Source organism: Camelus bactrianus, chromosome 22 (assembly GCF_048773025.1).
Source record: "Camelus bactrianus isolate YW-2024 breed Bactrian camel chromosome 22, ASM4877302v1, whole genome shotgun sequence".
NCBI lineage: Eukaryota > Metazoa > Chordata > Mammalia > Artiodactyla > Camelidae > Camelus > Camelus bactrianus.
In genome coordinates this window covers 31,397,543-31,421,344 of record NC_133560.1, presented here as the reverse complement: position 1 = coordinate 31,421,344, position 23,802 = coordinate 31,397,543, and the positions used below count along the sequence as shown (strand labels likewise).

Below are 23,802 nucleotides of genomic sequence, written 5' to 3'. Positions count from 1 at the left end.
GAGTTCTCTGGCTTAAGTTGCCTGCCCACAGCTGGATGGCAGGAGACCTGCCCTAGAGGTTTCCATCAGACGTGTCTGCTTCAGTTTCCCCAAGGGTGTGAGCGATGTTGGAGCACACTCATGGGTCGGTCTGGGTCGATGCTGCTTTCTGGAGGGAGGTGCTGTTCTGTGACTGTGGAGGCAAACTAACCCCTTCTGGGCCTTAGTTTCCCTGATTGAGCAATGGGAAATATTCCCAGGCTTGGGGGCAGGGGGATGAAATGCAATCCTGGGGTGGAATACGGGTGATAGCGGGGACTGATTCTGATGCAAAATCCCTCCCTGGTGCTAACCTCTGTTTCCTCATCTGCAGAATGGGGAGAAGCTCCCATGGCACCGAACCAGGAAGGGCAGTGGTTAGATCCCACCCTCCCCGCCCCCACATGGTGTAGCCATCCGAGCCTGGGTTTCCTGCCCTGAGTGGTGGGTGTGACTCCTCTTTAGTGGGTTGCTAGGTACTAGGGGACCGGGATGGGGTTAAGGACGGGCGCTGGTCGGCAGGCGGGGGCAGGAAGGATGGGCGCCGGCCTGGCGGGGGCGGGGCAGGGAGAGGCTGGGGCGGGCTGAGGTCCCGCCTCCCGCGGTGCCACCCTCCGCTCCGCCCCGCGGCTCCCGCCGGCAACTTTGGGATGGAGTTTGTGCGGGCGCTGTGGCTCGTCCTGGCGCTGGCTCTGGGACCCGGGCCCGCCGGGAGCCACCCGCAGCCGTGCGGCGTCCTGGCGCGCCTGGGGGGCTCGGTGCGCCTGGGCGCCCTGCTGCCCCGCGCACCCGCAGCCCGCGCCCGCGCCTGCGCCGCCCTGGCCCGGGCCGCCCTGGCGCCGCGGCTGCCGCACAACCTGAGCCTGGAGCTGGTGGCCGCCGTGCCCCCCGCCCGCGACCCTGCCTCGCTGGCCCGCGGCCTGTGCCAGGCGCTGGCGGCGCCGGGCGTGGCAGCCGTGCTCGCCTTCCCCGAGGCGCGGCCCGAGCTGCTGCAGCTGCATTTCCTGGCGGCTGCCACCGAGACCCCGGTGCTTAGCGTGCTGCGGCGGGAGGCGCGCTCGCCCCTCGGCGCCCCGGTACGCGCGGACACCGGGACAAGACCCGCGGGTTCCCCGGGTCCGGATGGGGGGGGGTGTCCTGGGACGCTCCTGGGGCGCGGGTCCCAGGGGTCCGGATAGCGGAGTCCTTGGGACGCACAGGACTCAGATTCCTGGACCCTAGATGCAGGAGCCCCCGGGGATGCCCAGGAGTCCGGATGCATGGAGACTAGGAGTCCGGATGACAGAGGCCTGGGGGCCCTGGGATCGCGAGACCTGGACCCCTGGATCCCGGATGCCCCTGGAGCTCGGAGACCCAGGATGGGAGGCGGGAACCCCGTGGGACGGCCCTGGACCCCTAATGGCGAATCCCACAAGACACTCCTCTAGGCCCTGAATTTGGAGCTCCCCTCGTTACACGCCATTCTCAGGTCCGAGGGCACCTCCCGGTTCCCAAGGCGCAGGGCCGGGGGGGCGGGGGTGCTGGGACCAGGAAGTGGGTCTCCCTCCTGGAACTCCAGCGCGTGCTGTTTCAAGGGCTGCGGCACCAGATCGTCCTTCTTCCAGGATCCTCCCAGAGACCCCACCTGGGGGGAGCCGAGGCTTGCCCCGCCCTACAGCCTCCCTGATGGCCCTCTCAGGTCCCCAGGGCTACCCTGTCATTCCAAACCCCTCTCCTCCTCCACCCCCTCCTCGTCCTTGGAGCTTATTGTTTTCTAAATTCCACCCCCAGGCACAGATTTGGGTCCGAAAAAGTAGAGAATGGGATAAGGAGGAGGAAAGGGTAACTGGCAGAACTCTGGGGACCCTGTTGTGCCCCAGGGAAAGAACCCCCTCCCAGGGCCAGCAGGGAGAGACCCAAAGTCAGGACATGGGGACTGAGAGGGGCTTCCCTCCTCCAAACTAACCCTTTAGGACTTCCTTTTCTTGAGGTCTTTTTCTTGAAGTTTTTGGGTCTCTTTCATCCTCCTTGTCACTGACCCCTCCCTGTGGGAGAGATGCAGGACCCAAATCCAGGCCTATGCCACCCTCTGCAGCCAATTCTAGGAACTGCACCCCTGTAGTTGGAACTGTCAGCCTTTTGGGGGGGGGGGGTGCTGGCGTGCGCCCCGCCCAGGACTGAGCAGCAGCCCCCAGCTTGTCCTCCAACACTCGGCACCCTGACCCCACCCGGACAACACTGCCTGCCTTAGGTGTCCTGCCTTAGGTGTCTGGCAAAGCTCTCTTATCCTTCTCACACTCAAAACATTTCCAGGAGAACTTTCTGGGTGCCATGGGGTACAGAAGGAGCCCCTCAGTCCCTGGCTTGACTGGGAAGTCTGAATAGAGGAGAGGTAGGAGAGCTGGGTTTTGAAGGATGTGTAGGAGTTGGCTGGCAATAAATGGCAAAAGGTATTCCAGCTGGAGAATTCAGAAAGCCTCAGGGTGACTGGAACCAAGGGAACAGGCCCTGACCGTCAGGCCAGGGCTGGGCTTTGTGCTGCTGGCAATGGGGAGCCACAAGATGGTGTAGAGCAGGGGTGAGACTGGGAAGAAGCAGGCATGAGGTCCAATCACCAAGGTGACATGTATTTATTGAGCATCTGCTGATGGGGCTGGGAAGAGTATGATGGGACATTGAGGTTGCCAGCCCTAACTGTGACCACCTCTCTGCCAGAATCCGTTTCACCTGCAGCTGGACTGGGCCAGCCCCCTGGAGACGCTGCTTGACGTGCTGGTGTCTGTGCTGCGGGCGCACACCTGGGAGGACGTTGGCCTGGTGCTCTGCCGCATGCGGAACCCCAGCAGCCTGGTGGCCCTCTGGACAAGCCGGGCAGGCCGGGACCCGACGTTGGTGCTGGACCTAAGCCGGCCGGACCCGGGCGATAGTGGAGGGCTGCAGGCACGCCTGGCCCCACTGGGTGTGTCGGCACGGGGCACAGCCCCGGTACCCATCGCAGTACTCCTGGGCTGTGACGCCGCCCGGGCCCGTCAGGTGCTGCAGGTCGCGCCCCCCGGGCCCCGCTGGCTGCTGGGCACGCCACTGCCCGCCAAGGCCCTGCCCACCGAGGGCCTGCCGCCTGGGCTGCTGGCACTGGGCGAGGTGGCTCGGCCCCCACTGGAGGCTGCCATCCACGACGCGGTGGAACTAGTGGCCCGGGCGCTGGGCAATGCAGCCCGTGTGCGGCCGGAGCGTGCCCTCCTCCCCACCATGGTCAACTGCAATGACCTGCAGCCGGCCGAGCCTGAGTCCTCAGGTCGCTTCTTGGCACGGTGAGCGCGGACGCCGCTGCAGGAAGGCACCTCTGACTGTGGGTGGCAAAAGGCAACGTTATTGGGCACTTGCTGTATGCCAGGCGTTGTGCCCTCAGAAGCCAGGCGGTTTGTCCATCGTGGGGGAAAGCAGAGCCCAAGAAGGGAATTTTGGGGGCGGGGGGCTCTGGGAGAAGCAGGCAGGGCAGGGGAGGGAATGGGCGAGGCCTGCGGAAGCGAGCCTCCACTTGATCCTGGGGAGTTCTGGTGGGTGGACAGCACCCCGGGGGCAGACAGCCCCACCTGGGCGTTTGAACTGGGCAGTCAGCCCTCGGCTTGGCTTCGGGCGGGGCCGTTGTCACAACCTCCGGGGCATGGGTGCTCCAGCTGGGAAGGGGGTCTGGAGTGGGGCACAGCAGCATCCCTGAGACCCAGGGCCAGGTGTGTCTCAGGGAGGCGAGGTGGAGGGATCTGACCTTGGCCCACGGACCCCTCCACCGCCCTGATGCACCCCCACCCCACCCCAGGTTCCTAGCCAACACGTCCTTCTGGGGCCGCACGGGGCCAGTGTGGGTGACCAGCTTCTCACAGGTGCACGTCTCCCGGCACTTCCGGGTGTGGAGCCTTCACCAGGATCCGCTGGGCGCCCCGGCCTGGGCCACAGTGGGCAGCTGGCGGGATGGGCGGCTGGAGCTGGAGCCAAGGGGCGCAGCTGCGTGGCCCCCACCCCTGCCCGGCTCCCGGGCGCGGCCCAAGCTGCGCGTGGTGACGCTGGTGGAGCACCCGTTCGTGTTCACCCGTGAGACGGACGAGGACGGGCAGTGCCCGGTGGGGCAGCTGTGCTTGGCCCCTGGCACCAACGACTCGGCCGCCCTGGATGCGCTGTTCACCGCGCTGGCCAATGGCTCGGTGCCCCGCGCCCTGCGCAGGTGCTGCTATGGCTACTGCATTGACCTGCTGGAGCGCCTGGCGGAGGACACGCCCTTCGACTTCCAGCTGTACATCGTGGGCGACGGCAAGTACGGGGCGCTGCGGGACGGCCGCTGGACCGGCCTGGTGGGCGACCTGCTGGCCGGCCGGGCCCACATGGCGGTCACCAGCTTCAGCATCAACTCGGCGCGCTCGCAGGTGGTGGACTTCAGCAGCCCCTTCTTCTCCACCAGCCTGGGCATCGTGGTGCGCGCGCGGGACACGGCCGCGCCCATTGGCGCCTTCATGTGGCCGCTGCACTGGTCCATGTGGCTGGGCGTCTTCGCTGCCCTGCACCTCACCGCGCTCTTCCTCACTCTCTATGAGTGGCGCAGCCCCTACGGCCTCACACCCCGAGGCCGGAACCGGGGCACCGTGTTCTCCTACTCCTCCGCCCTCAGCCTCTGCTACGCCATCCTTTTTGGACGCACGGCATTCAGCAAGACGCCCAAGTGCCCCACGGGCCGCCTCCTCATGAACCTGTGGGCCATCTTCTGTCTGCTTGTGCTGTCCAGCTACACCGCCAACCTGGCTGCCGTCATAGTCGGGGACAAGACGTTCGAGGAGCTGTCAGGCATCCACGACCCCAAGGTGGGCAGCTGCGGGGGCTCAGGGCTCAGAGCCAGGAGGTCACCCACCCACTCACCCCAGTCCCCACCCAAGACCCAGTCAAGTGCGGGCATCCACTCCTGCGAACATGTATTGTGTGTTCCAGGCGCTGGGGACTCAGCTGGGACAAAACAGGTGGGATTGCTAACAAGAACCGAGAGAGAGAAGCAAAATGGGTGATGTGTGAGATGGTGATCAAGTTCCAGGGAGGAAAATAAGGCCCGGTGGGGACAAGGGGAGTAGTGGGGAGGGACAATTTCTCAAATGGGGATCAGGAATTCCTCAGGGCAGGGTGACTTTCATGGAGATATCAGGGAGGAATGTGGTAGAGGATGCAGCTTCTGCAAAGGCCCTGAGGCAGGACTGTGCCTAGTGTGTTGGAGGAACATTGAGGAGGCCTGTGTGGCTGGGGCAACTAGAGGGAGGAAGGGAGAGTAGGGAAGAGAGGGTAGGGAGGGGACAGAGCAGACCGTGCAGGGCCTGTGGGTGTGTGAGGACCTAGGCCTCAAAAGCAGCTCTGTCTGAGATGGAGCTTCCACCAGGAGACCTGGACATCTGTGGGCAGAGCAGGGCATGCCCCAGCCTACATATTCTTCTAATTAAAACCTTGTCATATTCTCGAGTAGGGAGCAAGGACCACCATGCATCAACCCATTGCCTGGTTCTAAAATCAATTCCTGGCTAGTTTCATCTACGCACCAGGCCTCCTGTCATTTCATCATGAACATTCCGGGAACTTAAACATCGGGGACCCATTTTCTCAGTTGTCTTTTTTCCCACCATGGTTTGTTTGAATCAGGATCCTAATCACACATGCACAGACATGGCAGACGGTAGAAACCTCTTTGTAACTGAACCAAACGCAGGTCCGCTCACCCGCGCACAGTAAAGCCAGTCTACTGACCCTGGGTTGTGGTCAAGGAAAGTGCAGCGTTTATTGTAGGTACCCAGCAAGGAGTCCAGGAAGCTAGTGCTTAAAAGATCTGAAGTCCCAGACGAGCTTCAGGGAGAGGTTTTTAAAGACAGGATGATGGAGGGGGTTTGTGAGGCATGTGATCAGCTCATGGATTGGTTGGTGGTGAAGTCATTAGGAGTCAACATCGTCACCCTGGTTCCAATTGTTTTGGGGTCCACGTGCTGGTGGGCAGCATGCAGTTTACTTCTTCCGCCTGGTGGTGGTTTCAGCCTCTGCAAAACAGCTCAAAGGACGTGGCTCAGAATATTCCCTCTAGCCACCAGGGAGGAACTAAAGGTCTTTGACTTTGTTAAATGGCTAAACCAGCATTATTTTGTCCCGTTCGACTGTTTTTCTCATGTCTCTGATTAGATTCATGCTCTGGAAATTGGGTAAGGACTAGGAGGAAACGTTTCTATAAACAAGAGGCAGGTGGAGTATAGGGAGTGTCTGTCCCAGGAACGTGCATCTTGATACTCGACTCTAGTTTCCTTGTCCATCTTTTTTTTACACTAGAGATTTGTTTGTTGGACAAATAGTCTTGTTGTGTTTCCCGTAGCATCTCCCAGTGTTTGCATCTAGCCGATCACATCCCCAAATGGACTTTAGCCTCTTCTGCTGCCCCCGCCCCACCAGTGTCCTCTCTAAACCAGTAATAAAACCTAGATGCCTGCTGTCCGATGTGCTGGTCACTCGCCACGTGTGCTTCTTTTTAAATTGATTTAATTGTAAGCGCTTAACAGTCACTGGAGAATAGCACAGGTGCAGAGTGTTTCCCTTCCCAGAACGTTCTAGACGGCCCTGCTCTACAGGCTTCAGACTTAGGTCTGGCTTTTTGGAGGAGCTGTAGCCCCATCAGGAGGCCCTGGTCAGTGTGGCCTCAGCAGCCACTCACTTACGCGTTAGGAGTTTGCACCATCAGTGGGTGACCCCAAGAGACCAGGGATGAGGGAACACCGCTGGTCCAGGAGGGATGGGGTGGGGGGGCCTGGGTCAGGGCTGCAGAGGTGCCAGCCGTGGGCAGGTTTAGGGTGTTCTGAAGGCATTGCCCACAGGATCTGCAGATGGACGGGTGGTGGTGAGAGAGCCAGGGAGGAACAGAGGAGGGAGAATCGAGCTGCCCTGACTGCAGTGGGAAGGTGTGTGTGTGTGGGGGGCAATTCAGGAGGGGGTCTTGGACGTGGTGAACTTGGGTTTCCTGGAGGACCCTAAGGAGAGACGTTGAGAGGGCAGTGGGAGTTGTGGCATTCAGGGCCAGGTCTGCCTGGAGATGGATGTGGGGGTTTTACAACAGCGGTTTTCAACTGGGCAGTACTGCCCCCGGGGGACACTGGGCCAGGTCTGGGGATGTCTGTGCTTGTCATGACTGGGGATGCTCTTGGCGTGGGCGGGGGCAGCCAGGGGTGCTGCTCCACCCCCTGCCATGCCCAGGGGACCCCCACCCCCACCCGCTTCAGCCAGGCTAGGGGAGAGGCTGGTTGAGAGCCATCAGCCTGGGCGGTCCGGGCTGGGGGACAGAGCTGGGCTGGGGGAGCTGGGCAGCGGTTGGGGCGGCCCCGCGCTGACCCGGCGCTGGCCCGCAGCTGCACCACCCGGCCCAGGGCTTCCGCTTCGGCACCGTGTGGGAGAGCAGCGCCGAGGCCTACATCAAGAAGAGCTTCCCAGAGATGCACGCGCACATGCGGCGCCACAGCGCGCCCACCACGCCGCAGGGCGTCGCCATGCTCAAGTGAGGCGGCCGCGGGTGGGCGCGCCCAGGCGGGGCGGGGCGACGCGGGCCCGCTCACCCCGCCCCTGCCCCTGCAGGAGCGACCCCCCCAGGCTCAACGCCTTCATCATGGACAAGGCGCTCCTGGATTACGAGGTGTCCATCGACGCCGACTGTAGGCTGCTGACCGTGGGCAAGCCTTTCGCCATCGAGGGTGAGAGGCCCCTGGGATCAGTGAACTAGGGCAGTGGGGAGCCACTGCCGGCTTCAGGCGGGCACAGCCCCTCTGGGGCCGTGTCTAGCTTGGTCCCGACCCAACGCCCGATTTCCCCAAGGCTATGGCATTGGACTCCCCCAGAATTCGCCGCTCACCTCCAACCTGTCAGAGTTCATCAGCCGCTACAAGTCCTCGGGCTTCATTGACCTGCTGCATGACAAGTGGTACAAGATGGTGCCTTGTGGGAAGCGGGTCTTCGCCGTTACAGAGGTGGGGCAGGGCCTGGGACGCGGCGGGGTGGGTAGGCGTTGGGGTTCCTGGGCCTGCCTGCTCCCCCATTGAGGTGGCCAACCCCTGCTCGTGCATATTGGCCTGCTTTTGTGGACTCCTATTTATCCCATGAAACCCCAGCTCCAGTGCCCGGCCTCTCTTCCATGAAACCCGAGTTCTGAACATGGAGCCCTAGCCTTCCAGTGCAGCTCCACAGCCCCAGGTCCTTCTCTCTTGCCCAACCTCTGACCTCCACCCCACCCAAGGCCAGGACTCCCCAAGTGTCTGCCACGACCATGAAGGGTTGTGTGCCTGTGTCCTGCCTGTAGACCCTCCAGATGGGCATCCACCACTTCTCAGGGCTCTTTGTGCTGCTTTGCCTGGGCCTGGGCAGTGCTCTGCTCAGCTCGCTAGGCGAGCACGTCTTCTACCACCTGGCGCTGCCCCGCATCCGCAGGGGCAACAGGCTGCAGTACTGGCTGCACACCAGCCAGGTGAGAGAGCGACCACACAGGTGGGTGGGCATGGCAGCCTCCCGCGGACCCGACCTCGATGCAACCTCTGTCTTGGCTCCTAGAGAATCCATCGCGCCCTCAACGCTGAGCCGCCCAAGGAACAGGAGCCAGAGCCCGAGCCAAGGTAAGCATCCCTGGGGGGTCACTCCCCACCCCACCAGCTCTGGCACTTGCCCCCAAGCCAGCCACTGGGTCCACACCACCCGTGGCCTCTTGAGACACCCTAAGCCTAGAGGGCAGAGGAGGGCCGTGGGTAGGATGCGGCTGCTCAGCCCCACCCATCTCCAGGGACCCTGAGGAGACTCGGCGGGACATGCTGGCTGCCCCCGCGGGCCCGGGAAGCTGGACACGGGTGCACCAGGTTGTGGCAAGGGAGCGTCACGTGCGCTTCCTGCTGGAGCCAGTCGTGGCTGCTGACCCACCAGACGTGGATGTGGATGAGGCCAGGCCGCCTGGGGACCCCATCCGGCTCTGCCCCAACGGCCGCCTGCCCACTGAGCTGACCTCGGAAGGCCCGCATCCTGGGGAGCTGGAGGAGCTGGAGGAGCTGGAGCGACACATCGAGGGTGCACGCGAGCGGCTCCGCCAAGCACTGGTGCGGCACAGAGAGCTCCTTGCCCAGCTCGGGGTCAGCGCCGGCGAGCAGCCCTGCCACCCGCTCCAGGCCTGTGTAGAATCAAGTGGGGCTGCCCAGTGAGGGTGAGGAGGGACCCGGAGCTCAGTTCCAGTGGCTCCACCTGCTCCGAGGGGCCCCCACCCACTGGAAGGTGGGCCCCCTCCCCGCAGCCTCGCCACACAGACGCTGGCCTAGACACTGTCAACAGACAGTTTATTCTATATACAAACACCATTTTGTACACTGCAATTAAATAGAGTGGAATGGGCGCTCTTCTGCATTCCTCACCGAGTGGGTTGGGCTGCCTGCCAGCTACCACCCCGAGAAGGGTGAGGTGACGCCTGTGGCTGCCTTCCATGTTGGTGACCGGCCGTCCCTGTGGCTGAGGTGTGAGCCGGACCTTCCTGGGACCCCAGCCCGGGGCGAGGGCGGTCGTGGAAAGGCACTGCGCACGACGGAGCACCAGCTGAGCCATCTCCACCCAAGTTCACCTTGCTCAGAGACCTGCCCGCTCTGCCCCTGGGACAGCTCGCTCCCGACCTTTCACCAGCCCCTTCCAGAATCTTCTGCAAAGCCCCCGCCCCCTCTCCCACCAGGCTCATTGGCCTGTCTTGATTTGCTGGCGAAGGAAGCCCACCATAAACAGGGACAGGCTGCAGACAGGCCCCACGGCCTGGGGGAGAGAAGCCCGCCTCCAAGCAAACCTGGTGGACCCTCTCACCACCCAAGGCAGGCTGGGCAGTCCCAGAACCACCAGGGACAGCCCCCCTGATCCCGGGAGGCTCCAGCCAGGTCATACCCATCTGGAGTATGACCCTGCACAGCCAGGGAGAGAGGCAGTCAGCCGCCCAGGGCTCAGGAGCCGACTTCCGAGGGTGCATCCACCAGGGCCATGGATGCAAGGCTAGGCCCACTCACCCTGGCAGCCTGAGGGGTTGTGTCAGGCCCCGGGGAGTCGCTTTGGGGGGTACTGTCCTGGGCAGCCCGGGGGATTGCCGGCCGCCGGTCCAGGAGGGAGGCGCTCAGGCCAGATAGGAAGGAGGCATCTGTGATGATGGCGGCCGTCTCTGCCATCCAACCCAGGTCACCACTGGCTGCAGCAGCCACCGAGGCTGCCGCGGCCACCAAGGAACTGGGTGCCTCAGCCACAGGCCCGGGGCCCCCGCCGGCACCCTGCAAGCTAGGGCCCAGGGCAGGGGGCTGGCCGGCAGAGTCGGGGGTGGCGGCCGGGGCGCCTCCATTGTTGTTGAGGTCATCCGGCAGCGCCGTGGGGGTGCCGGGGCCCAGCGGCGGGGCCTGCAGCAGCATCTCCTGGATGCGGATCTGCTGCAGGATGGCAGGCAGCTCATAGTGGTGGAAGAAGTAGATCATGGAATGCTGCGGGGGGAGGCATCAGGTCAGGCAAGAGCCCAGAGCCAGAGCCCCCTCCTCCGTGGCATCCCCAGTGGGCCGGGCCCCGGGGCCAGGCAGTCGCAGGGACAGCCACCTCACCTGGATGAAGAGCCAGGAGGCGACAAGGGCCAGGCTGCTGTACTGGCCGTTGAAGCGGTAGTGGTAGGCGTAGAAGGCGAAGTGGTACAGGTAGAAGAACCTGTGAGGGGAACGGTGAGGCGCTGCCACTTGGCTAAGCCCGCCCCGGACCCCAGGGACCCCGGTGCCCACCGAAGCCAGTGCCGCTTGCTGGTGTTGGTGTGACAGCAGATGGCGTCATACTGGTCAGCCAGCCACACAATGAGGATGATGTAGAAGGCCGTGGTGGTGTCGTTGAAGAACTCGGACATGATGGCTTCCATCCCTGCAGGAGACGGGCAGCAAGCTGGTTGCGGCGGGTGGGCAACAGGCCAGGCAGGGCCAGGGCATCAGGTGTGGGAGTGGGGTCCTCACCCACAAGGGCCAGGATGACGGTCAGCAGCGGCGCCGCGGGGAAGGCGATGGCCATGTTCATCTCCAGCATCTGCAGCAGGTCCACTGCAGGACAGGGCGGTGGGCGGGCAGACCGGGTGAGGCACCCGGCGGGGGGGGGGGGAGGGGGCTGACCAGCAGGGACACTCACCAATGAAGACAAAGATCTGGTGGTGGGAGTAGCGCAGCAGCATGGACACGCTCAGGGTCTGCAAGCGGGGCAGTGTGACGCCTGCTGGAGGGGCTGCCCTGCCCCTCATCCTCCAGCCCCGGGCTGGTGCCCTCCTTGGACCCACCCCTGCCCCGCCCCGCCCCAGAGCACTCACGAAGATGACCATGATGACGAAGGCGGCCAAATACGACGTGCGGGCCATCCACATGCTCACGAAGCGGTAATGCTCCCCGGACACCACGTTGCGCAGGAAGCCTGCGCCGGAGACACTGAGCAGGCGCCCCGGGCCGCGCCCCGGGTCCCCATCCCTGGGCCCCCACATACCCTTGTTCTCCTCGTTCTCGGCCAGGCCCTTCACACTGGACATGAGGATGTCGTCGTAGCCCAGGAACTCGGCCAGCAGCAGGCGGCTGAAGCGATCCCCGAAGCACTGGTCCCGCGTGGGGTCTGTGGGCGGGACCGTGACAGGGACATGGACCCGGCCAGGCCCCCACCAGCCCCAGGCCTGTCTGAGGCCCCAGGAAGGCCAGACCTTCATTTCTGGGAGTGGGGTAGCCCCTGCCCAGCCTCACCCCAAGCAGGCTGTAACTGGCAGGCCTGGACGAATGGTCCAGGGATAGCCCGCAGACCTCGGACTCAATGCTTCGGGGTTACCCCCCACCCAGTCCCTCTCCCAGGAGGAGACCCTGAGATCCGGGAGAAAGGGGCCCAAACTTGGTCCAGGACTGACACTCACCCAGGGTGACCACCATGACGGGGATGCTCAACCGCTGCCGCGTGGCCTGTGACAGCCTCAGGAAGCCGTATTCCAGCGAGTACTCCACGATGTACTCGTCCTGTGGCCACACTGTGGGCGGGGACAGGCCAGGTCAGCCTGCAGGGCCTCTCTGCCCGGGGAGGGCGAGGGACAGCAGGCATGCCTGGGGCCCTGGGCTTTTAGCCCCAGTGAGTGAGCCTACCTTTTGCGGGTGTCTCAGGGAAGGGGAAGTCCTGGCTGTCGTTCAGGGCCTTGGGGCCACCCGGTGGCTTGAGCACCTTGGGCTCGATGTCCAGCTCAAACTGCAGAGTAGGGGCAGGGGTCAGTGGGCCATGGGACCCTGGGCTCTGGCTGCCCAAGCACCTCCCTCCCTCCAGTGACAGGGCCCCTACCATCCCTGCAGCAGCTCCGTCATCTGGGAAGGCCAGGGCCCGCCCAGAGTTCTGGGCCTGGAGCCTCTGGGGGTCTCCTCGGCTATCTCTGCCCTTGGCACCCCAGAAGTAGGCCAGTCCCTTTCAGGTGACAGCTGGGACACAGCCTTTTGTTCTGCCTTGAGGCCACCAGAGCAAGAGTAGCAAGAGTAGCCATATGGCCAAGTGCCAGGGCCTGCAGGTCAGGCACATTTCCAGCAGCCGGGGAGGGCCTCAGGCCTCGGGTCTGTGCAGCCCTCCCAGCCAGCTCACCTTGATGGAGCTGTTCCCAAACATCTCCATGGTCAGCTCCTCCTCTTCCTCCTCCTCTTCCAGCTCCAGGCCGGCCGGCTCCACGGCCAGGCCAGGGAAGCTGCCGCGGCTGCCGCCATCACAGAACTGCAGGAAGACGGGCGCGCGGCTCGAGTTGTGCTGCACCTCGACGCGCAGGATGCCTTCTCGCGGCCACTTGTCCCGCACGTGCTCCAGACAGTTGATGGGCGAGCGGGAAAAGACAATGTGGATGTAGGCCAGGACGAAGAGCACGAACAAGGCCTGGGGGGGCGGGGGGCGGGCAGCAGGTAAGCTGCCCACGTCCCTGCCTCCCACCTGCGGGACCCTACCCAGCACACCAGACCCCAAGCAGCCTGGGCCCCGGGGGCTCGGGCACGTCCTGAGTGTATCTTGGGCACCCGCTGGACCCTCACCCAGGGATGGCCCAAGCTGGGCTTGGGCCCTCCTGACAGGGACCTACAGAGCACAGGGGGCCGCCAACCAGCTGCTCCCTCATCCTCAGAGCCCAGACCTCACCAGCTAAATACAGCCTCCCTTGAGGCTGGGGCGCCCGCTGCACCCACACCCTCCAGGACTGGCAGCTGCTGAACACAGCCGGCCTTCTCAGCCAGGCCATCGGCACTGTAGCAGGGCCTGCTGGATCTGTCTCTTTGAGGGGCAGTTTTCTCATCTGTGAACAGGCCCCAGGAGCCACAGGGCCACATCTTGGGGCATCAGTGGTTGTCATACCTGAGGGGCTCCTGGCATTAAGTAAGTGGGTCCAAGGTGGCTCCTCCACACCCCTCCAGTGCCTAGGATGCCCCAGTCCTGATGTCCACGGTGCCCAGGAGAGAGCTTCACAGCGCTGTGCCTCTCATGGGGCCCCAGGAGACGCATGTCAGCATCCCAACCTGGACATACCACTCCTGTGTGTTCCACCCACTCACCCACCTCTTGGGGAAAGGGCCCGAGGGCCTGGCTAACCCAGTGGGGTGCTTGCCTGCTGCCCTGGCAAAGATGGGAGTTGGGGGTGGCACAGCCTTTGACACGCCCCGACCACGCACTTGGACCCACACTAGTCCCCCACCGTGTGGGATGAAACCACAGCCAGAAACACCCGGATAATAGACCAGAGCCCAAGGTCCTTCCTTGTCCTCTGGCGGGATGCTGACACTCAGGGGTGTGGTTAACTGCCCGTGGCCGCACAGCCACCAGCACCTCATCCTTTCCACACCCTGCCACGAGCCCCATAGGTGGCCCATGGACTGCCTGGCCTCCCCAGTGGAGCTCGCCCTGCAGGCTGGACAAAGGCTGGGCCAGCACAGCACCCTCTCCAGTCCCAGCCCGGCCCCTGTGGCTGTGACTTGAAGGGATGAAGAGTGGAGAGATGCCCCACATACCGCTGAGGTCCTGGATCCAGCTGTTCCTGAAACTGAAGGGGCACCCCCCCCCCCCACACTCCAACTTCTCAGCTGTGTGAGTTCCAATACCTTCTCTTGGCCAACGTGAACTGCCTGCAAGCCAAGAGCACTGGGGGGGGGGGGTGCGGATGGGATTAGAGCATTGCTAAGATGTAAGCAGACACACCCCAAGCCCCAGGCCTTGGGCTCAGGGCAGAGACTGAGAGTATGGCGGGGACTCTGCCTGGGGGGCAGGCAGTGTGGGAAGCCAGCTGAGGCCCCACAGGTCTGCAGAGCCTCCCACGGGCCAGTCTGCAAGAGGGCCCTGAGATGTGGCCACAGGCTAAGCGTACCTGGGACCCCCAGCCCCTCTCCCCAACACCATGTCTGAGGACCGCTGAGCTGGCGGCAGGGGTCACGATGGTGTGGGACCCACCACGGCAGCCAGATGTGATCAGAGAGCTGACCCACAGCCCTGGCCGTGCTCTCCAGGCCCAGGTGTCCAGCAGAAGCACTTGTGTCAGGGCACCATCCCCTCTGAGCCAAAAGGACAACACTGTACAACGTGCCGAGACACCATGAGAAGCACTGACACACAGTGTGGCCTGATGCCAGTGGCTGCCCAGGCGTGTCCCCGGGCGACACATGCACCTGCCATCACCCCTAGGTGGCAGAAGAGGAAACTGAGGCACAAAGGCCACAGCCATGAGGGATGGAAGCAGGAGTTAAACCTGGAAGATGCACCAAGCAGGGGCAGCTGGGTCCCGAGAGGAGGGGCACATTGGTGGCACCAACGCCCATGACCTCGCTGACTGGCCCCCAAGACCCCACTGTCACCCTGGTGCCCTCTCCAGCACCCCTCACAGGGGTCTGCCTCATCACATCACTGTCCTCCCTTGACCCAAGACCCCAGGTAGGGTCCACTGCCCTTGAGCATGCAGGTGGGTCCCTAGAGGTGGGCCCGGAGCCTCTCGCCCCACTTGACGAGGCTGCCCAGACCTGGTCCTGTTTCCCCTTCATGGAACACGCTGGTAGACGGGGCTTTGGCTCCCTAAGACATATCGCTGGACACACAGGACAGGCCCATCCACGCGGGCCCACCCAGGCACCCAGCAGCCCTGCCTATTTTTCCTGTCCCAGATTTCAGGAGTTCTGTCCAGGCCCTTCCTGCCCTCCACCTGGCCTCTGTGCTGCCTTCCTGCTCCACCAGCTCCAAGGCCTTTGCACACACCACTCCCCACAGCCTCAGGCTGCCTGATGTAACACAGACCCTGCCCTGCCCACTGCCCGCTGCCCTGGGGCCCAGACTGGTTGCAGAGGCGACACAGAGAACACCTTCACTCAGAGCAGGGGCCCTGGGCTGCTCCACGCACGTCCTCTCTGTAACCCCCAAGGGGACTGCTCAAGGGGCACCCCGTTACCCCCGTTCTCCAGAGGGAGTGAATGGCAAAGGCGCATGTTCAGAGCCCCTCACCCCGCGGGTGTCTGCTCAGCGGCTGCAAGGCTAGGCTGCCCAGGGTCCCGAGTCCACTCGGCCGGGCCTGGGTACCTCAAACCCACTGCTCCAGGACTCAGTGGTCTTGGCTGGCCTCAATGCCAGGAAAACCAACAAAAGTGGAAGATGGGCTGGCGGGGGGTCTCCCGAGAGGTCCCGGCCACCACTTCTTGCTTCCCAGGAGCTGGCACTGGACACTAGTCCCCAAAATAACCCAAGACCCAGCAGAGGGACGAGCGGCCCGGCTGGCTCACGCCCGGCAGTGAACTTAGTGCACAGGCGCCCCAGGAAGAGGCAAGTGTGAGGAAGTCCAGGAGGGGAACGTGATCTTGGCAGCATGAAGGCAGGAAGCTGGCAGGCAGCAAGCAGCGGGGCAGAGCTTTCTGGAACCTGAGGCAGCCTCAGCAAAACCCAAGGCACCAGAGGCCAGGTGGGCTTGCAGGGAACAAGGGTCCTCCTGAGCTGCAGCTCAGTCTAGGCAGCAGAGCTTGGGGGCTGAGAGCGGCCTGGCCGATCTGACCACCTGCACCAGGGACACTGCCTAAACCGAGAGGCCAGCTGCCCGGCCTCCCAGTCACCTGGTCCCCTGGTAAAGCAGGAAGTGGGGGGACAAAGCTGAGGCTCCGGGACCTGCTCTTGAGGAGGCTGAGGACGGGGTTCCACCTCACACAGGGAACACCCTCAAATGACAAAGGCTCGACCGCCAGACACAGTGACGCCTTCTGAGTGTGTGGCGTGGACACCCGAGGAGATCACACCCACAGAGGCTTCTGTCCACATTCCAGGCGTCCGTAGGTCCAGGATAAAGGAATCCTGATTCAGTCATCCTCCAGGACCCAAGCCACGTGCCTCAGGAGACACCTGCCATCCTGGGGGCTGTGGGAAAGCCAGCTCCACTCAGCATCGGGAGGCCAGGAGCATCAGTCATTATCGCAGACTTGAGACTGGGGGATTAGGGGCTTCCCCGAGACTGTGGGAGGGCCAGGACCCACACCCAGGCCTGTAGGACGGCCAAGCTTGCGCTTTTTCCACTGAACCCGAAAGGGCTGCAGGCTCCTGACCAACCTGGCCCAGGCGCATCTCGTGTGCCTAAACCAGCAGGGTCAGCCCCCTTCTGCACCATCCCCCGGCCCTGCACGGCAGCGCTCCAAGGGGAGATGAAACCAAACAGCCACTTCTCTACTCCCCCAGACTCAGCAGGCCAACAGGGGCCACTCTTCTGCTCAGGATCCCAGAACCTTGGCACCCAGTGGGCTCCTTCTCTGAAGGGCCTCAGCTGTCACCTGAGTGAGACCCCTTCTTGGAGGGACCCAAAGCAATGCCTGTCCTCCCTGAGCTGCCCTCACAGCTGAAAGTTCTACCAACCCAGGGAGGTTGACGGGCGGCCCCTTATTAAGCCATAAGCAGCACCACCCGCTGGGACTCTGCCACTAACGCTGGTGAATGTGACCTCATCTAGGTCACATTCCCCAAAGAGGTTCAGAGAGGGGAGAATCCGGGTGGGGGCAAGCAGAAGGTCCCGAGCCGGGAAGAGACAGAAGAGGGGACAGCTTCCGGTGAAGGTGGGTCTGGGGGTGTGTCCTGGGAGGGGGGCAGTGGCGGTGGGGCCTGGAATCCCTCCAGTCTGAGGTTCTGGCCCAGGCCAGGATGGGAGGGTGGGGTGGGGGTCATCCCGGGCTGAGGATCCCAGGCGCAGGGCCAGGGGTCACGTTGCTAGGAGGAAGTCCCTGGCAGGTCAGGGCCGGGCTCCCCGGCTGTAGGCCTCGGGAGGTAGGGGACGCGGGGAAGGGCGAGGCCAGGAGTGGCGTGCGCCTGGAGAGGGCTTGGAATGAGTTTGGGATCGGGGCCACTAATGGGGTAAGACTCGAGCCTTCCCGGGTGGAAGTCTCTGGGCAGAGGGGCAAGGGTGGAAGCCTGAAAGGAAGGAGCCCAACGGGGCGGTCCGGGTCTACGCCTCTGGGTGGGAGGGGCTCGATGTCCCGAGCCGGGTCAGAGGTCACGGGTCCGGGGGGAGGGTTTAGTCGCCGGGGTGAAGGGTCGGGGCGGCGATCACCTTGAGCAACACGAAGAACTCGAAGAGACGGCGGAAGGCAGGAGGGAAGAGGCGCGAGTAGGTGACAGCCATCTTGAAGAAGAGCGCGTGGAAGAGCCGGTCGCGCACGTTGATGAGAGGGTTGGGGTTGAGGTTGGGAGTGCGAGGCCCGCGCGCGGGGGCCGGGCCGGCGCCGGCGCCGCCGCCGTTGGGCCCGGGCCCCGGGGCCCCGGGCGCCGCCTGCTCCGACATGCCGCCCCGCGTCGCCCCCTATCGGCCCGTGGGTCCCCGAGGGCGCCTTCCGGCCGCCATCGGCCGTCCCCAAAGCCGCAGCCGCCGCCGCGCTACTCACGGCCGCCGGGCCGCCGCCGCCATCTTCCGCCTCCGCGCCCCAGCTGACGCCAGCGAGTCGCCGTGCCGGCAAGAGTGGCCAACCTGCGCCCGCGGGGAACGCTGGGATGCCGGCGGCTGGCCCGCGGCGGCCCCGCCCACAGGCCTGGCGCCCGGCTAGGGAGCATCGAGGGGCGGGGCTGCGTCTGGCCTGGGTTTCTTTTGCATATTGCGCCCACGAGCCTCTGCGGCTTCAAGGAGGCTCTTGGGCGGTAAAGTTGGTCAACATATGAGGATTTTAGAGGTGATAAAATACATTCAAAGTAGATGTGACTTTTGGAGGTTTTTTTTTACGTGGCTGTCTAGAAAGTTATGTCAAAAGTAAGTTTACGGGGTGGGGGGGGGGCCGGGTATCCTAACTGTAAAGTGTTTTAATTTATGGCCTTTAAATAAGCTCTCCAGCAACGTTATACCGGGAGCTGCTACCCTTCCGTGCGGACCCGCGCGGTGCCTCCTGACGTCCCAGGGCCTATGCTAGGCTCCGCTTTCCCGCTCCCCGCGGAGGTTGGCGATTCGGTAACCCCCCTCCCCCCTTCACGTCCTTTGGCGCTGGCTCCGGTGTTTGCAGAGCGCCAGCTGCTCGCAGGAGAGGCCGAGAGGCCTGCTTTTGCTCTCTCCTAGCTGTGTCTTCCCAGCAACAACCTTCGCTTTTCTTCTGTGAACCCGGCCTTCAGGTAGATCACCTCCCTTCTGTCTCCTGCTTGTGACCGCCAGACCCCTGTCCTTGCCGGGCAGCAACCTTCGCCCATTCGGGGACGACAGAGTGGACAGGCCTCTGCCAGCCACAGCGGGGCCACAAACGGTGTGTGCCCGGTGCGTAAAAAGGACTCTGAACTAGGGTATGAGTTCTTAGAGCCTCAGCCATGCCTTCCTCTTGACTGCCACCAGGCACCTGCCAGTGTCCCAGGCCAGGGTGGGTGATCTGGACGACATACTCCCTCACTCATTCAGTAATAGGACGCAGCGTTCATTGAGCACCTACTGTATGCCAGGTACTGCCACCCTATGCTTCAAAGCAAGGCCCAGTAGGCTGCATCAGCATAGCAGGGCAGGAGGAGGGGGAGCCGGGAGGCACGGGAGAGGATGCTGGGGCATCCATCCTGGGAAAGGACACCGCAGCAGGCGGTCTTGGGGAATGGCTGACAATGCCCCAGGGCCTGTGCCGGGTGTTGGGAACACAGTGTGGCCACTGCAGGCCCATCTGTGCTCTCACAGAGCTCAGGGACCAGCAGGAGACAGGCAGGCACCAGGTAGATGTCTCGTCTGGTTCCCGATGGTAAGCATCCCACCGTGAAGGGCACAGTCAGGGCCTCTGGAAAAGATCGTGGCACTGGGGGCCAGGCAGGGCGTCTGTCTGCATTGCACTGGGTAGTCAGGGAAGGAGGAGACTTCAGCTGTGACCTGGAGAGACCCTTCCAGACCTACCTGCTGGGGTTCATAATCCTGGGAACCCCACTCCCTGGAGGTGGATGGGCCTATCGCAACCAAAAGGCCAAAGCCATTCTCTTCCTGCTACATAGAGAGTGTCCTGCATGGGTCCTACATACAATAGGTGCTAAATCCATGCGCACTGAACGTTATTAGGGATCACCCGTAGATCACTTGTTAGTGGCAAAGGGAAAACACAAAATCATCTTTCCCAATGGACAAGGCAGGCGATGTCCCCATGACCTGAAGAGTAAACCCAGCCTTGCCGTGGGGGAAGCTGTGGGTCTCTGATACGTCCACTGAGGTCCAGGGTGTTAGCCACATGCAGCTCCTGAGCTCTGGAAGTGTGGCCAGTGCAGCTGAGGAGTGGAATTTTAAAACTTATTTTTACTGATGTAATTTACGTTGAAATAGGCTTGTGTGTGGAGCAGCTGCTGTACTGGGCAGCTCGGGCTAGAGCTCGCTTCCACGCAAGGGAGACACATGGCCCAAGATAGCAAGTGAAAGTCATCGTCATAAAAAAAGGAAGGTGGTAGGGGACAGTTCTAACTCTAAACCAAAGACACTGAGAAGGACCAGACCCCAGGCCCACCCTTCTGGGAACTGTCTGGGAACTTAGAAGACAGGTTGGGTTTCTGGCGTTCATGTTACCTGTCTGGCACGTGTGGGTGGCGGTGGAGTGGGGAGAAAATGCTGGAAAGACTGTGAACAAGCCAGGTGGAAATTGTAGGCAGAGGGCACCACCAGGGCAAAGGCCCAGATGCGGGACTGAGGCTGGTAATTTGGAGGCAGAGCAAGGAGGAGGCCCACGTGTCCGGAGCAGAGCAAAAAAGGACAGCATGGGGCCTAGAGGGCACCTCTGTTGAAGGGGCAGTGGGGAGCCATGGCAGATTGTGAGCAATGGAGGGTCCTCACCTGCGTTAACAGGCTTGAGATTTTTGTCCTTACTGTGAACTGTTTTGTAGTTGCTGCATCCTGAGACCCACAGGACCCTTGGGGTCCCACTCAGAGACCTGACACTGCAGGGACAGTAGGGACTACCCAGAAGGTGGCTGCTGGGAAGGGGCCCAGGGCCCTTCCCGCGCCTGCAGCCCCTGTGCCCAGACCCCCAGACCCCATGCCCTCAACCCAAGGCTGAGGCTCCAGGGTTTCCTGCCACCCAGGTCCTCCCGCCGCGGCCCCCATCCCTCCAGCATCGTGGAGCTCCCGTCCCATGGCCCCTGCAGGCCCAGGGGTCAGTCCTGGAGAAAGAGGTGCGTCGAGGGCAGAGGGCAGCTGCAGAGACACCAGACCTCCCTGCCGGCTTCCGCGGAGGAGCCCAGATTCCTAAGATTTGGACACCTTTTGACTCACCGCGCCCTGTGCCCTGTGCCCTGTGCCGGCCCTTTCAGCGCTGCAGGGGGATTGGAGCCCAGGCCCAGGCCTTCGGATTATACAGAAACACAGAGCTCTTGTAAGTCTTAGGTCCTGGGGGAAGTTTCTCCAATTTTAACATTCCAAGCCTTTGGAACCCCAGGATTTCAAAATTCTGGAATGTCTCATCTGCATCTCTTGAGTTCCAGAAGGCCAAGAGTCTAGACCCTGGGTCAATAGACTATTTTCTTTTTTTTTTTTCTTGTTATGGTTAGTATCCACTTTTTTTTTTTAAGGAGTCATTTTGCTTATTTTAATTTTTTGGTGGGGGGAGGTAATTAGGTTTACTTACTTATTATTAAAGCTTATTACTATAATTTTTTTTAACGGAGGTGCTGGGGAATTGAGCCCAGGACCTCCTGCATGCTACGTTAAGTGCGCACTCTGCCACTGAGCTACACCCTCCCCTCTCCTAGACTAGTTTCTATACAAGGCCACAGAGCTAAAATTTTCAGTTTTGCAGCCCAGAGACCACTCAACTTGTACACGGATGGCCAGGTGCCAATAAAACTATCCAAACATGGAACTTTGAATATTATATGATTTCCATGTGTTGTGGAATAGTATTAAACCCACTGAAAAATGTAAAAACCATTCTTAGCTCAGGGGCCAAACTGGTTAAAAAAAAAAAAGTGTCTGAATTTGGCCCACAGTCTAGGACAGAGCTAGCCAATAGAAAAAATAAGACAAACCAAGCACATAATTTAAAATTTTAGGCCATGTTAGAGAATTGTTTTGATAATATATTTCACTTACCTCGACATCTCGGAAGTCTGATCACTGCAACACATCACTGATGTGAAAATGATGTACGAAGTGTTCCACACCTGTTTCTGTGCCAAGTCTTTGAAATCTGGCTTTTCCAACTCAGGGCACGTCTCAGTGCCAACACGGACGTTTCCCCAGAGAGACTCTTCTATCTGTAGGTGGATTGCCTACAGCGGACACTGAAAAGGAAAATGCACACACACCCAAGTTGTTTCAGACATACTTGGACACTTGCCAAAATCTGGATCCAGTGTTGGTTTGTAATTTTAAATCAGAATTAATTAAAACCAAGTAAATGGAAGCCTTCCCTTCCTTGGCCTCGCCAGCCACCTTCCAGGATGCAGCAGCCCCGTTCCTGATAGGAAGGTCCTTGGTGGGACATTACCGTCATCTTGGTCCCATTGGTCAGCACGGGTCTGAATGTCAAGATTCAAGTCACCCAGCACTTACGTGGCGCTTGCATCTGGGCTCCTGGTGACTATCAACACCTGGAAGCTAAGCCCATTTCACAAGTGGGACACTGAGGCTTGGCTGCGTTGAGGGGCATGGCCAGTTCACCAGTGGGAAGGTGGGCAGGTGATTCTAAGGTCTGGAAACATCTGGGCTCCATCTTCTGTAGTTTAGCTCATGTCCAGCCCTGTGGAGCCCCCCATGCAGTCCTTCCTGCTCCCTGTCCTCCCAACCCTCCCAACACCCAGACATCGGCCAGCCACTGCCCTCAAGTGCCTGCCTGGGTGGGCACTGGCGGGTGTCATGTGCCACTTCTCTGTCGCAAAGGCCCCCAGGTCAGGATGGTGTCCTGAGACCTGCTGGTGGCCCCACTGGATGAGACGTGCTGCCCACAACCTCTGACCACTGCTGGCTGGAGCCGGGAGGCTGGGGGAAACTGGACTGAGCCTCCTTTCCAATGCCCTACTGCTGTTCTCCACAGTGCCCCGGGTCCCACCCATCCCCATGCCTCAGCAGGGCTTGCAAGGGGACCACCCAAACCACCCCCTGCAGCTGCTCCTGCACTCACGGCTCCCCACCTAGATACTGACACACCACGCCATTCCCACACTTACTGTTGACCCTCTGCTTGTTCACTGGGCCCCATTTCACACAGGATGAAACAGATCCAGAAAGGAAGGGACTCACCCAAGACCACCTGGCTAGGATTTGAACCCTGAAGAAAGGAGCCCTCAAAGGGTTGGAATGGAAGAATGACAGGTGGGGAAAGAGTAAATAGACATCCAGGAGTGGGGTGCCAGGGCAGAGTGCTCCCAGGGAAGGGCAGGGTGAGTCATCTCTAAGCCCTCATAGAGCCCAACCAGCCACTTGTCAAATGTGTCAAACTCCTACTCATGCTTCAAAACCCCACCTCACACATCCCTTCTTACATGTAGCTTTTCTTGACCCCTCCTGTGGAGCATCCACTCCCTCCCCAGGTTCCTCCATACCAGATCCCTCTTTCTGTCCTCTGCCTGCTCACATCAGGTGGGGGGTGTCTGTACCTGGCTCTGTTCTTCCCAGGGATGAGCAGGCCAGAGCCAAGGTCTCCTGGGAGCCAGTATTGCCATGCAGAGGCCATACCAGGGAGCTTTTGATGAATAGGTGTGTGAATGAATGAGTTACTGAAGAAGTGAATTGATTTATTCCTTTATTAATTTATTGATTTATCTGTTCAAGCAGGTAGCACCTACTGAATGCCTGGCCTGGCTCCCTTGGCAGCCTCAGACCTACCCCAAGGCATCTCCTGACTTAAACTCTCTGCTGTTCACCAACCACCCCCCCCCTAATTTCCCATCATCCCTCAGCCCAGAATTGAAGGACCCTTCTCATCCCCTCTTCCCCAAAGTATCTAATTGATTGCTACCGGCTTTCAACCGCTGCCCCTCCAGGTCTTTGCGCTTTTTCTTCTGGCAAGAACACTAATCCCTTTTGGGCTGACAAACTCCTGCGCATCCACCAAAGCCCCAGCACCAACGGCCCCCTCCTCTGAGGAGCCTGCCCTAGTTCCCTTGTTTACCACCCAGCTGTGGGAGTTCCCAGAAGGGGACCTAGACTGGGAAGCACCTCTAAGTGGCAGAGGAGGGGGCCTCATTGGTGTCCCAAAGGAATTAGGGTCCCACTCAGCCATTCCTCCTCTCTGGTCATCCTGCAAAAGGGTAAAGTGGGACCCAGAGAGGGTGATACAGCCGCTTAGGGGCTCCCAGCAGGGAGAGGGCAGGAGTGCC

General features: G+C 61.5%; 2 protein-coding genes across 3 annotated transcripts; one reads left to right on the top strand and one right to left on the bottom strand.

Moving 5' to 3' along the window:
- The first annotated feature begins 668 nt into the window (after positions 1 to 668).
- Positions 669 to 9,370, top strand: GRIN3B (glutamate ionotropic receptor NMDA type subunit 3B). The gene is made up of 9 exons (XM_074351349.1): positions 669 to 1,094; positions 2,713 to 3,308; positions 3,815 to 4,847; positions 7,404 to 7,549; positions 7,627 to 7,742; positions 7,864 to 8,015; positions 8,345 to 8,509; positions 8,593 to 8,654; positions 8,819 to 9,370. The coding sequence occupies exons 1-9, from the start codon at positions 669 to 671 to the stop codon at positions 9,225 to 9,227; spliced, it is 3,105 nt and encodes a 1,034-aa protein (XP_074207450.1). The 3' UTR covers positions 9,228 to 9,370.
- Positions 9,343 to 17,924, bottom strand: TMEM259 (transmembrane protein 259). 2 transcript variants are annotated; one of them, XM_074351350.1, is made up of 11 exons: positions 17,609 to 17,924; positions 12,661 to 12,942; positions 12,180 to 12,279; positions 11,957 to 12,067; positions 11,545 to 11,667; positions 11,375 to 11,475; positions 11,200 to 11,257; positions 11,031 to 11,114; positions 10,809 to 10,941; positions 10,638 to 10,737; positions 9,343 to 10,523 (listed from the first exon to the last, which is right to left on the bottom strand). In XM_074351350.1, exons 1-11 carry the CDS (start codon positions 17,837 to 17,839, stop codon positions 10,002 to 10,004), a joined length of 1,845 nt encoding a protein of 614 aa, XP_074207451.1. In that variant the 5' UTR covers positions 17,840 to 17,924; the 3' UTR covers positions 9,343 to 10,001. The 2 variants fall into 2 exon arrangements, with proteins under 2 accessions (XP_074207451.1, XP_074207452.1); XM_074351351.1 differs by having other exon boundaries at positions 12,661 to 12,786.
- Between the last annotated feature and the right edge of the window lie 5,878 nt (positions 17,925 to 23,802).

Excerpts from the sequence above, each read along its gene's own strand:
- GRIN3B (XM_074351349.1), top strand. The coding sequence starts at position 669 with ATGGAGTTTGTGCGGGCGCTGTGGCTCGTCCTGGCGCTGGCTCTGGGA. Across the intron at positions 1,095-2,712 it reads GCTCGCCCCTCGGCGCCCCG|AATCCGTTTCACCTGCAGCT; the intron begins GTACGCGCGGAC and ends CCTCTCTGCCAG. Across the intron at positions 8,655-8,818 it reads GAGCCAGAGCCCGAGCCAAG|GGACCCTGAGGAGACTCGGC; the intron begins GTAAGCATCCCT and ends ACCCATCTCCAG.
- TMEM259 (XM_074351350.1), bottom strand. The coding sequence starts at position 17,839 with ATGTCGGAGCAGGCGGCGCCCGGGGCCCCGGGGCCCGGGCCCAACGGC. Across the intron at positions 10,942-11,030 it reads CGTCATCCTGGCCCTTGTGG|GGATGGAAGCCATCATGTCC; the intron begins GTGAGGACCCCA and ends CGTCTCCTGCAG. Across the intron at positions 10,524-10,637 it reads CCTCCTGGCTCTTCATCCAG|CATTCCATGATCTACTTCTT; the intron begins GTGAGGTGGCTG and ends CTCCCCCCGCAG.